General features: G+C 36.6%; 1 protein-coding gene across 1 annotated transcript; it reads left to right on the top strand.

The window, feature by feature from the left end:
* The first annotated feature begins 1,302 nt into the window (after positions 1-1,302).
* Positions 1,303-3,993, top strand: LOC149192546 (protein trichome birefringence-like 41). The gene is made up of 5 exons (XM_089406977.1): positions 1,303-1,619; positions 1,702-1,873; positions 2,573-2,766; positions 2,874-3,032; positions 3,690-3,993. The coding sequence occupies exons 1-5, from the start codon at positions 1,303-1,305 to the stop codon at positions 3,991-3,993; spliced, it is 1,146 nt and encodes a 381-aa protein (XP_089263103.1).
* The last annotated feature ends 10,500 nt before the right edge of the window (positions 3,994-14,493 follow it).

Here is a 14,493-nt window from a genome sequence, read left to right as displayed (position 1 = left end):
ATATAATAATATATAGAAAAAATTATAATTCATATAAATGTAAATAATAGAAAAAAAATAAAAAATTAAATAAAACTAAAAATACTGAATTAGTAACTAATAGAAATGGAAGTTACTAAATAACTCATAATAAGATCTCAACCAACTATTTTAAAGATAAATTAATTTAAATAACAATAAAAATAACAAAAAATGAATTTATTAAACAATAAATAAACCACATAAATTTTTGGTCAAAGACAAACTAATCCACAATCTAAAATAACAGTAAATACTTAATAATATATATCTTAATATAATTTTCAAATTAAATTAGAAAATAATGATTACAAATTTTATATGATTTTACAATTAGATTAGAAAATAGTCATTACAAATTTTATATTCGGTAAAACATGATTGTTTTTATCTTTTCTTAATTGGAATTTTTTTGGGTTTGTCAGCGACCTTCGCTTTTCGCTCAGCTAGAATGGGAAAAATCAATTCTCCGACTCGGAATAATCGGTTCTCTATATAGTACAATAATTTAATCATGGTTCTGTTGTTTTATCGTTTTTAAATAATATGATATCTATATTTAATAGATAAGATGAAGAGATAGTAATTTATGAATTATTTTATTTCATAATATTTACGTATTAGAAATTGTTTTTAAATTAGATTAGAAAAGGAGTTGTTTTTAGTGTGATGTTTTGTACTTTTTAATTTTAGAATTCGGTCCAAAAATTGAGTTGAAATTTTGGTTTGTGTTATTTAAATTGATATTTTTTTTTTTTTTTCACATGTGGTTCACGGATACCCATGGTCAATGGGCAGCCGCTACGTCCACGAAATAACTGGGCGCTCGACCCCGAAGGGGAGCACACCCCTCGGCCTATACTGACCTGACCCCAAGAGCTTTCGGGATTTGACCCTGTGACCTCCCGATTGGCGAGGCACTGTTTTGACCGATTGAGCTAACTCTTGGGGCTTTTAAATTGATATTTTTATTATATGATTTAGGACTTTAAAAAATTTGTGATTTCAATAAATTTTTGTAAACCAAAAAATTATTAGAAAAATTTCCAAAATATTTTATTAAAAATATTGTGTAAAACAAAACAATTTTGTAAATCAAGATATTTTTCTTAAATTAGAAATTTTTGGTTGCCAGCAACCTTCTCTTTTCGCTCGGTTACAATGGAAAAATCAATTATCAGACTCCGAAAAATCAGTTCTCTATCATAGAAATATAAATCCCAGGTAAACACCAGAGTCATGCATAAAACTGTTCCTCCTCTTCTGTCCTTCACCTTCTAGACCATGGCTGCCAAGAGATTAGTATGTAATCTGCAATGCCCACACAAGAAGTTTCACTTGACTTCATTACCAGTACTACTCATTCATTTCATAGCTCTCCTCCCTAATATCTGTCATTCTCTAGATATTCTGCCAGAAATAGTTGCGGGAGAGAAGTGTGATATATTCACAGGTAGCTGGGTCCACGATTCATCGTACCCGCTCTATGATGGGACGAAATGCCATTCTATCGCGAGGCAATTCAACTGCCAGAAGAATGGAAGGCCAGACTCGGACTACCAGAAATGGAGATGGAAGCCTCTTGACTGCAACCTTAACAGGTTGGAAAACTTAATATTTGGTGTTTTCATTATGGAAATTTTGTGAAGTGTATGTGGTGTTAATTATGTTATGTAGTTGCAGGTTCAACGCCCTGGACTTTCTCCAGAAACTCAGGGGGAAGAAGATTTTGTTCGCCGGGGATTCGTTGACAAATGATCAATGGCAATCTATGATGTGCCTTCTCAGCTCAGTATTGCCACCTGGACGGACTACCTTATCTACAGGACAAGGCATTTCCACTTTCAAAACTATGGTAATACAGTGGTTATTAGCACAACATTGTGCATATTCATGCCATTGTTTTTTCTTCTCCGGAAAATTCTGCATGCTTGCCGGTATTAGGATTTGAATAGTATGATAATAATAATTTAATTTTAATATAGCTGTATGTGAGATTTTTTTATTATGTAATGAGGGATTTATTTTTATGGTGGGATAAGGGATTTGTTTCAGTGTAATAATTTGATAGTTAATGTTTATGGAGAAATACATATTTTACACATTTACTAAGAGTCGAGAGGGATTAAATATTTTGAGATGTGAATTAAGATGCAGAAAGATTTGATTCCTTTCGATGGAATTTTTATTTTGACATAAAACTCTTATTTTATTTTATTTTGACTGAGTCAAAATATTATATGTCTTACATACTGTGTGCTAGAGAGGACGAACATCTAAACATCATTGTCTTTACATACATCAGATCAATACACCATGAAAGGGCTAGAAATTTAAAAAACTTAATATTAACATAATTATATTATATCTATTTTTATCATTTTTCTTTTTTAAAATATCATATTCTTTATTTTCTAATAATATCATTTATTATTATATTAAGTAAATGTCTAAAAAATAAATGTTTAAATTAAATGTGAGAAAAATAAATATAAATTAGTTAATATAAAAGTTGCTTGATTCAAATTGATGAAATACATCTGAGCTGTAACAGGATTACGGAGTTTCTGTATCATTTCAATGGGCTCCTTTCCTGGTAGACCGGGTGAACAAAGTGATTGGAGGACAGCAGAAAGTTGTGCTTCAACTCGACTCAGTTGAGTTGAATGCAAAAGAGTGGGTGGGACAAGATATTCTGCTCTTCGAATCGGGGCATTGGTGGGGTAAAAATGTCGGCGACCCAAGAAAGTAAGGCATCAATATTGTTACAATTCTGGAGCTCTTAGGCTAGACACATATATTTTGTTTCATGGCGGAGTTGTGAAACTAATTCTGTGGATTTGTTTGGAAAAAAGTTGGGATTACATGCAGGATGGGCCACATCTCTACGAAGACATGGATCGAATGGTTGCGTATAGAAAAGGGCTGACGACATGGGCGAACTGGATCGATTCAAACATCGATACTGCCAAAACCAGAGTCTTCTACCGTGGTTTTTCTGGCACACATTACAGGCAAGGGAATTATGGAAATTTCTCAGCATTAAATTAAACGAAAAAATTATTAACATATTCTTTAACAAGATTCATAATTAATATTGGTTTACATACCTTTTAAATATTAATATGATGTCAATAACAAGATTCGCAGCATCATATTCTCTTGGGAGACATCTGATTTTTGTTTTATATTTTTGTGATATAGCAGAGAGGGGTTCTAAAATTAAAAGTTGGGAAGAACAAAGAAGAGTATAAATGATGGACTAAATAGTATATATCAGAAATATAGGTATTTCTTTATGATGAAAATCTTAGATGTAAAAATGTGTGTAACAATTTTTTCCTGAGTACAATGGGGAGATTGCAATTTATCACAGAAGATGTAAGGGTGGTAGATAGACTTATATAGAAATGCAAATATAGCTGTTTACTGTCGCAATAATAGAACACTATGTAGTTTCCAATCATGAAAATGTTGTTTTTCTTTTATTTAAAATAAGTGTTTTTTTGGAAAAAATTTTATTTTAGGAGATTGGAATTAACAGTAATACTGAATATTGTGAATCATTTCTTTTTGGCTAAATAGATGATTTATGTGATGAGCCCAAAAAACAGATCTCTAAATAAATATTTATTAACTGTAACATTTTTGTTTGTGATTTGGGTGAACAGTGCAAGTGACTGGAAGAATCCCACAGGGCACAACTGTGAGAACGAGACAGAACCGATCTTGGGGTCTTCATATCCAGGGCCGTATCCTCCCCAGTTAGAAATAGCCGAGGATGTTCTGCACCACATGAGTTCACCCGTTTCCTTCCTAAACATCACAACATTGACCCTGTTGAGGAAGGATGGACACCCTTCAATTTACACCGGCGATCATTCAATCCCAGGCAAAGCAGATTGCCTCCATTGGTGTCTTCCTGGTGTACCTGATGCATGGAACGAGCTGCTCTATTCGTCCCTTTTCTTCTGATTCACTTAATCCTTTTCTATTTCTCCTTACAAAGGGCCAAACACAATAACTTAATGGGAATATAAGAATGTCTAATTGAGATTGAGCCAATAATATGATACTATAGCTTGTAGCTATGGTCCAAGTACACTGATGTTATTTATTTTTGCAAAGTATTGATTTTGTGTGGGTGTCTTATAGTCCAATAGTTAAAAGTTTCCAGGACAATAGAATGTGAACATTAAATTGACTGTCTGTTTTAAGCTGACAGAATCCTTGATTATTGGTTAGGTGGGCGATAGTATAAAGATAATTAAACTATTGGTTAGTGACAGCATAAAAAGGTTTAAACAAGTGGACATGTCACATAGTTTGCATTCATTTTTATAATGGTCTCTTTTTCAATGACGTAGGATTGGCTTTTCAAAAACTACACTAATAAAAATAGATATTCTATTAATTAAATGGCTTTCCAGGTGAGATATGTGAAGAGTGCCCAAGAACTTCACACAATACACACTATTTATCTTCAATAACCTAGTACATATAGGCTCTCACACAATGAGGGTGGTTTCAATCACTCTCTAGATAGTAGGATTTGAAATTTAAGATTAGAGTCTCAATCCTATCATCATCGTAACAGTAATCTAAGTTTAACTTTCTCCATTAATTCCAACACTCCCGCTTAATGGAGAAAGGGTACTGAACAATAACATATGCCTGTTGGTCTAGTCTCAGCTAGGCTCACAATTAAAAAATGAAACAAGTTGGTAACAGAGGTTTTAATTTTTGTCTTCTTGCAACAGAGCCCATACTTGTTTATCTTGAGTCGAGGCTTCATATTTGCTTTCCTCGCGATGAGATAGTGATTTCTCTTCACCTCATTTCTTACCTAGTGATCGAAAGCTTGAATTCTTATTCTCGCCCTTCTCAAGATTGTGACACACAGGATAAGAGAATTTTCCCTCTCATTATTTCTGTCCTCAACCATTTGAAAGTCAGCTATGATGTCTTCATCATTCATTGATGTAACGTCTGCACACACAGAAATATTAATGAGATCATCACAATTTAAATTCTCTACAGCTTTGTCTTCTTTTGCCATGTCTTTGCAATTTTAGCTTCATGTGGCTCATCCCATTGATCATCAACACTTTGTTCCTCTTTACACCCTTCCTAAAGATCAGCGCGTGTGTTTTCAATCTCAGGATCTTGCACAATAGATTGTGCCTCTTGATTTTCGTGGTTATCAATAGAACCACATTGTTTTTCTGAAATTTCTTCTGACTCGAACACATTGCCCATGCTAATGCTTCCAAATGACCACATGAGAAAATCATCATCATTAGAATCAAAAATATCTTAAAAAACAGACATATTGTTAAAGTCCAGCTTATCTCGCTTCAAGATTCCTTTTCGACTCAACACGGTCCTCTAACGAGCTCCAACAACTCTGTTACCACATAGGAGGGAAACTTCTCCCTTTGGCAGCTCTTCAACTATAGAACCTTGTAGACTATCACTTTTGTGCCATGCAGGTCTTAGTGCTCTCGGCTCTAGCGATGAGCAACTAAACAACCTCTCACAAGATGGAAATGTTCTCAATATCTAATTCTGATGCACATATTTTTGAAGATGGGTTCAAATCAACAAAAAAAAAAATTCATTTTCTATGCATATAATAATTTACAAGAAAATTTACCTAATTAGTTTTGGGATCTCCGCAACCTGCAACTTAAGTTTCTCAAACAATTGAATTTTGAGGAAAAAACGGCTACAAGAGAAACATTGCCACATGGATGAGCAAGCTACCACTGAAAACATAAACCAACGTTCTACAATTGATCGCGCTCCTCTGATCCTGCAACGATTTTCACTCTTTTACGTTGCACCCAGAGGCAGGTCTATCGATCCACGACACCATGAATCTACAACGATCAAAGGCACCAGCAATTGAATCCCGTGGCACCATCAATCTATGATCAACATAGTGTTGGCCTAGGGTTACTATGACATGATTCAACCTCCCAGAAGACCTTAACGAAATAACGCTGACAAAACAAGACCTTACTGACTTCCCTTAGGTGCTACAAGACCCCCAGGAACCAACCAACAATTCTAGGTGTCCAACCCTTGAGATAATTTTCTTTTTCAGTGAACTAGACCCCTGTTCGCTCCCATGACAAGGCCTCTAAGCAACTGTAACCCTCCATTCGCTCCCACAGGCCTGCTTCCCAATGACTGTAGTCTCTTTTAGGCAGTTCTGTGCTAGCAACTACAAGATTTTAACCACTTTTTTAGGGCTAGGATCCAGACACCTACCCAAAACTTGATGAAACTTCCAAAAATGATAAATAACACAGAGACAGTCTCTAACACAAAAATTACTCAAGGACTTGACCTAGCCCAATCTAAACATGATAAAAATTTGATCCAACACATAGTGAACATGCAACCTACAGGTCATGAATGCATATATGAACATAGAGATCTGAAACTTATATGAGGTTTACCAAGAAGGACTAATTCCCTCTCACAATAGCTGCAATAGTACCAATTAGATCATGCATTCTTTAAACATTCATTCATCAATTTAAAAGGTGATAAGATCCATACTTCAAATTGTCATAAAACCATGCTTATAACCAACATATAACCAGACAATAAAAATAATAGAACAACCATTAAACTCACATAATAACAATTACATATACACATAAAGACAAGATGAGATTAGCTCTTATTAACCATATGCAAAAGCCAACCAAATTAGGGGCTTCAATGTACCACTCGACCATATATTGGGTTGTACCAAATCTTTCTTTCAGTGAATTATCCACATGCCATATTCCAAGCATGAATGTGGAATCTCATGGGATACACTAGTCCATAAAAAACCAAGGGAATCTAAAGGTTCAACCATCTCCATCCTCACACTATTGTGATCTTACCTAAATCGGTCCCAAGATCACAAAACCAAACCCAACTTGGATGCCTCAGAATTCCTTCACCATTCCTTGAGGAATTTTATTGTCTCATACTCTTGTTGAGGGCTTCCTGTAGAAAACCATTTCCACTCCCAACCCTTGATATTTTCCTGATACCGTCTCATCGGGATCCAAAACCTTCTAGCAATCCAAAATCTCAACAAAGAATAAATCCCATCACACCATGGCTCTCCGGAGATGGCAAGGCAAGGTGAAAACCACTGTTGAGACCCGACAAACCCATGCCAGTGACAACAAATGAACCAAATACACACATAAACCAACCATAAATCATACATGCCAACCTATTCCCTGCAAGTATTCTCATTGAAGTCGCTTGATCCAACTTTTCCTTCCTTGATCTTTATTTTCCTTTTCTTTCCTTGTCATTCATTTGCTTTCCTTGCCCTTCCTTTTCTTGTTTTCATTCCTTCTCCTCTTGGTGTTCTTCTCCTCTCTCAAACTAATTCCAAAACTAAACTGATGAAACGGTAACCAACAAAAGCTGTGAACTGATCCTCAAAAGCCTTTTTATTATTGATGCCTCTAATTTCTTCTTTTTTCCTTTATTTCCCTTCAATTTCCTCCTCACATGCAACCTGTGACCTTTCACACTCCTTTTCTCTTATTTTTCATTATTTTCATAAATAAAATACCAATAATGCTTTTTCAAAGCCTTTTTCAATTTCCCCTTTGCCATAAGAAACAACAAGTAGTGCCCACTAGGATGTTTTGCCCAACATTCATCTTAAAATATGTGTCCCATTACCTTGGTCTTATTTTTCCTTTATTTTTTTTAAATCTAGGATAATCGGTAACTGGTGAGGGTTATCCTGAACAGACCCATGATCAAATCTAATTGGCTGCCACTATAAATCTAGGCTACGTGCAACAGCCTACAAGCCACACAATAGTAGGAAACTTATGCCTCAACAAGAGCCGAGACATCTGCTATGGGGTCGCCTACTCTTCTAGCCAAGACACAACAGGGCATATATATACTCAATGAGATTTGAACCCTCATCTCGTGGGTTTCACCCAGCGAAACTTACCGTTAAACCCCATATCACTGTATATTTTTCCTTTATTAACTTTATTCATGAACTTTTAACCTGGGGTTGTTACAAACCCCTACCCCTTGTTAGGGGAACATTGTCCTCAGTGTTTAATGACACTTACAACCAAGAAACTGCTGAAAATAAAAACATATTACCCATGGAGCTTTATAACCTAGCTCATTGCAATATTTACAATGAACAACCTGTTTAAAAGCAAAACGATCATGAAAAAAATGACAACATGATCCGGACTTATGTAGGAACGCAAAAAAATACAGAAATACCCATATACATAGAGATGCAATAGAAACAAAACTTCATTTCATTAATATCAAAGAACTGAAATATGCTTACATACATAAATAAAAATAAACTATGGGAGGCTTTCATCCCATGTTCGTGGATGCTTCAAGTTGTAGCTATGCTAGACATAAGGGAGGCTTTCATCCCATGTGTGTGGATGCTTCAAGTTGTACATATGTAGAATGTTTACGATCATCTTGTTGACAACCTTTGTTTGTCCATCAGTTTGGGGGTGGAAAGTCATGGACTTAATGAGCTTGGTATCCAACATCGACCAAAGACTTGACCAAAATGTACTTAGGAACCTGTTGTCTCGATCTGATATAATCGACTGTGGGATCCCAAAATGTACCATCACCCATTCAAAGAAGAGCTTAGTAGTGGCTTTTGCTGTGGTACTCTTCTTGCAGGCCACTAGAATGGCCCTCTTAGAGAATTTGGCGATGACTATGAAAACGTAGTCGTTCCCATGCTTAGTAGAAGGAAGGCCTAACATGTAATCCATGGAGATGGATTCATAAGGTTGACTAAGAATAGTTAGAGGAGTATATAGGCCTTGCTTCTTGATGGTCAGTTTGGCAATGGCACAGGCAGCGCAGGATCTGATGTACTTGCCAACATCCCATAGAAGGTTCGGGAAATAAAAGTACTTCTGCAACAATGCCATTGTCTTCTGTACCTCGAAATGTATAGAAAACCGATTATAGTGCACCTCCCAAATCATCTTCGCACACTCACTTGAAGGAAAAAAATGTGTCCCAGGTGCCATAATAGTGCATCCTGGAGGTGAAATTTTGGAACTTGATTACCTTTCAGGATTGTCTGGTATGTGCTTCCAAATTCTGGATTGCTCTTGTAAATATGTGGCCACCCCACAGTCTTGTGCCCATAATAGTCAAGCACAGTGGTCAGCTCCATGACCGTTGGTAGGCTGAGGCAGTCTGCAACATTGTTGGTGTTGTCCTTGTCCAAAAACCTAACCTTAGGAGATGAAGCACCAAAATTGTGGGCCTCGTTTGGGTAAATTAGTATATCAACTTCCCGGGGTCGTAACTTTGGCACATGATCTCTGTTTGGCTATCATAGTACATCATTTTGAAAATTTCAAAGAGGAGACCTAAAGAAAATGGAGTTATTAGTTTAGGACTTTTCCGGTCTATCCGTTTTCCCTAAAAATGTCGTTTACTCCCTCAAAACAACTCCGGAAGTTTAGGACCCGAAAAATTGCCAAAAATAGTAAGTTGTCCTACAATTAAGGAAACTGAAAAGAAAAAATAGTGGGGGTCCAAGTGGAATAGGCGGCTAACCACCAATATCCACCTGGATCAGTCCTGCCCCTTAGGAACAAATAGTCCCCATTGCGTTGAGTGCCTCCATGAGATGGGGAAAATTCTACTGAACCTCGTCCGTGATGAGCCACTTGCCTTGGTGCAGAAGTTGGTAAGCTTTGACAACCCAATACAGTTGGATATTCTGCTGGTGAGTGTTATTGATCTGCGTGTCCATGATCCGATTAGTTGTAGCGTGTTCCATGCATTTTGGGTTTAACTCTATTGGTGTGAGTTGTTCTGCAATGTTTGATCTGTCTAGTAATGATGGAAAGTATGGTCGAAGGTTGTCCATATTGAACACTTAGTGTAGGCCAAGGAATGGTGGAATGTTGAGCACGGAAGCATTGTCCCCTACAACCTTAGTTATGGTGTAAGGCCCATATCAGAGTGCGCAAAGATTGTAGTGGGACCCAACAAGGTGATCCTTTTGCAAATATAACCAAACTTTGTCACCCACCTAGAACTTGTGTGGAACCTGATGACGATCATGACATTGCTTGTACTTAGCATGAACACTTTCCAATATGTCTTGGACTTTCCAGTGGATGAGTTGAATGCGCGCAATGAAGTTGTTAGCCCTGACAGCTTCAGACTGGACATGAGCCGAATTTGCCAAAGTAGATGCAAATGGTATGGCCACATCAATGGGACATAGTGGCTGGAATCCCAACCCCACCTGAAAGGGGTTGGGGCTACTTGAGCTATGGAGAGTTCTGTTGTAGCTATGCTAGACATAAGGGAGGCTTCATCCCATGTGTGTGGATGCTTCAAGTTGTACATAAGTAGAATGTGTACGATCAAATGGGGTCGAAAGTCGTGGACTTAGTCAGCTTGGTATCCAACATCGACCAAAGACTTAACCAAAATGTACTTAGGAACCTGTTGTCTCGATATGATAAATCGAATGTGGGATCCCAAAATGTATCATCACTCATCCAAAGAAGAGCTTAGCAGTGGCTTCTGTTGTGGTACGCTTCTAACAGGCCACCAGAAAGGCCATCTTAGAGAATTTGGCGATGACCACAAAAACGCAGTCATTTCCATGCTTAGTAGAAGGAAGGCCTGACATGTAATTTGTTATCACCAGAATAGGACCCTGATAGGTTGTTGATCAGACTATCTCAGTGTAACTATTTTAGATCAATCTTTTAGCTAAGGCTTAGCCTCCTCAGCTTGAGAGGGCTCTCTCAAAGGGTTAATGATATTGATTGAAGATATGGATAGATGGCTAACTTTATGGTTTGTGATTTTATATGTTTATAGGTTGAAAGATGAAGGATGGCTACCATTGTGCTATGGAGTCAAAGTATATTTCAGTACCACAACAAGATCAGCATTAACATGAAAGTCAGGGCATCGAGAGTCTTTATACATCAACAAAACAAAGATACAATGCAAGGAAACACAGTTTATAAATACATGAAGGAAGTTAGAGCATCATTGATGAGTTCTAAGTAACAAGTATTCATACCACTACAAGTAAGTGAAACAAGAAAGCCATGAGACAATAGGACATTAAAAATTCTCTTTGAATCCTGAGTAGTGAAGCCAAAACATTCTACCTAGCATGGAAGTTAAGGCATTATGGAGTTCAAGTGCAGAAAAGCAAATATAAAACAATGAAACATTGTTAGTTTATCTATGAAGGAAGTCAGAGCATCATTGATGAGTTCTGAGTATCATAAGTAAACACCACTACAATGTAAGTATTGGAAGATTCCATCAAAACAAGAACATACAAGAACTCTTCATGAATCTTGAGTTGTCTAAGTAGAAACTCTGCATTAGGTTAAAAATATACACAGTCTGCACATAGAGCAGCAGTTGAGCCAAAAAGTCTCCAACCCCTTGCTAATTCAACCTCTTGCTTCATATATAGCATTTACAATATGGATTCCCTCATCCCTCATCAAGAGAATTCGAATTTTCTATGAGTGACACCTATTCTAACCATAAAACAAACTATTAAATACAAATGACAGCTAACTAGCAGTCCTAGAGTCCTAATACAATTAGGAGTACAACTCCTTGTTATGATTACAACAACCTTATCTAAACATTGAAAGCATTCTTTGCCAACTGAAACCTCATGAAGTCAAATTTTATGAAGCCTCCCATGTTGTCACCTTATTGCTGATGACAAACCCTAGAAATTAGGGAACATGTTTCCTTGTTTTTAGGTTTAGGATCCTTGAAAATTGGCACGTGGGATAGAGCCTTTATCTTCTCATCCATGACATATTTTACGAAACTAACGGAGGTTTTTGTATTCCATTCTATCTATAAAAAAAAACCTCTTGGTATTTTAAAACACTTCTCCAGCTGTCCAGAATATGTCCTTGAAAAACACGTGTAAAACAGGAAAAATTCGTTCTCTGAAATTAGGGTTTCAAAGAAAGCTTAGTATCTCCCAACTAATAACACTTATGAAGAAAGTGAGATACGTTATTGTATTTGGATAGTCAATGAAGAGAAACCTCCTTGAGAATTTCAAAATACCTTTTCCTGTGACCAGAAACTGAGCTTGAAAAAGACTGTTAAAACCAGAAGACAAAGCTTGACTTTCAGCAGTTTCATAGTGCAAGTTTAATGATAAATTTCTCCCACCTAGAACTAATTTGAAGAAACTGAAATACTTTTTTGTAGTTCATTATGTTAGGAAGAAAAGCCTCTTTCAATTTTCAAAATTGAGTTCCCAGTTGCTCTAGAACCCTTCTGGAAGTTGACTAGTAAAAGCAGAAAACTGAGTCTTTTATGCTGAAACAGGCTTTTTTAGGGGTTTCGTAGCGCGCTACGAAAACTCCTAGTTCAGTGAAAATTTTGGGTTTTGCACTACGAAAAATCCTAGGCAGTTTCTTAGTGCACGAAATCCTTGACACATGGAAATTTATGTGTGATGTAGGACCAGTGATAGGCAAAACCAAAGTGTTGACCCTATTTGACAATACCAACAAGACTCCCCTCTAGGTCTTAGACTCTAAGTCAAACCATGGAAAGACTAGACCAAGACTAACACCAATCCTTTGGAATCAAACTGACGTTCAAAATTTAGGAATTTTTTCTTAAGTGATAATTGTGGCTCCACTAGGGATAGTGTGCCCTTGTGGTATACTAAGAACATGTAGCTCCAGTGCCGCTATCCATTCTTTAGAATAAAACTCCGAACTTCTGCCCAATTTGCTCCTCAAGCCTTTAATGATTTTCTGCAAGAAGAATTCAAACTGTACCTACTGAAATAGATGCTGAGACAACCTACTCTGAGCTTATTTTCACATTCCTACCTACCCTATCATCTGCAATCTCCACTTGTAGCTCAAGGAACATGAAATTTCCAATGAAGCCAATCATCGATTTGATCTGACACTTGAATCTCTTGATTGAATTCCACCTCAAAATAACCATGATAGTGAGATGACGAAATCAGCTTATAATGTATATGATCTTCATAATGCAAATGAAAATGAAATACTGATGTGCAAAACATTGCCATGTATTCATTTTTAGGGTCAAAGAGGACATGGTTATTTTGATGATCATCATAACATTCTATATCTTCAGACAACTGATTCTCAACCACACGAAATTCCTTTGATATGCTATCCAACTACCTTTCTGCATGATTCCCATAGACAATGTCATTTTCCTCACTATTATGATCATTATTTGAAGTAATCTGCTGCAAGGAATTACATAAATGATCAACCTTTTCCTCTACCTGAGGGTTATAAACAATTTCTTCCAGTATTTCTTCTTGGTGTTTGCAATTATTTTCATCTTCATTATGATCTAAAGACTGACAAGTCTGTTACATCTCTACATCAATCTCAGAGGATGTAATATGATTTTCATAAGTAAACCCCTGCTGATCTTCATGGTGCATTTCTTGGGATGTTATCCTGTCTTCTTGGTGTTGAAATGTATTGTTATGAAGAGCCTCTAAAATTTCTTCATCCATAAATTCATCATCATCATAGCAATCCTCCAAATATTGAATAAGACTGCAAGAATGTTTACAACAATTTTTTACTAGCAATAAGGAAGGATGACATTCTTTATACATATCATAGAATTCATCATGAAAATTAGCAAGCAAATATATTGAACCATTTTCCAATGTTTTATACCAAGACCATGCTTTTCCTTCTAAAGTGGTCATAAACATCTTCATGAGACAATCTTCAGGGAAGTGAACCTTAAGACTGCGTACAAGCATATGGAACTAACCAAATGAAGAGCAACATTGTATTTCTTTTCATCTTTGAATATCGGAAGATCATCTAACCAATCAACCTTTGGCATAGGATTTGGAAAGCTAGGGATATGAGACCAATTCATAGGGGCATACCTAGCATTCATTCTTGCAATGGAAATCATCTTGAAACTTCATCAAGCTACTTATGTTCTAGTAGTGGAGTCACCTTCCAATTTGTTATTTGATGTGTGGAGTTGCCAAGGTAGTTTTGCAGCCTCGAAAAGATGCATGAGCTCCTACTACCTTCGGAAGTTCAACTTCTTTATTTCGGGAATGAATAGACTTCAAGCTCCCCGCAGACGCACCAAAATGATATCACCAAAATAGGACCCTGATACGCTGTTGATCAGACTATCTCAGTGTAACTATTTCAGACCAATATTTTAGCTAAGGTTTAGCCTCCACAGCTTGAGAGGGCTCTCTCAAAGGGTTAATGACATTGATTAAAGATATGGATAGATGGCTAACTCTATGGTTTGTGATTGTATATGTTTATAGGTTGAAAGATGAAGGTTGGCTACCATTGGGCTATGGAGTCAAAGTATATTTCAGTACCACAACAAGATCAGCTTAACATGAAAGTCAAGGCA

This window comes from Pinus tabuliformis, chromosome 2_2 (genome assembly GCF_031772625.1).
Source record: "Pinus tabuliformis cultivar Carrire ecotype Pingquan chromosome 2_2, CPIR1, whole genome shotgun sequence".
In the NCBI taxonomy this organism is placed as follows: domain Eukaryota; kingdom Viridiplantae; phylum Streptophyta; class Pinopsida; order Pinales; family Pinaceae; genus Pinus; species Pinus tabuliformis.
Note: the sequence above shows the minus strand (reverse complement) of the source record. Positions and strands in the feature narration are given on the sequence as shown.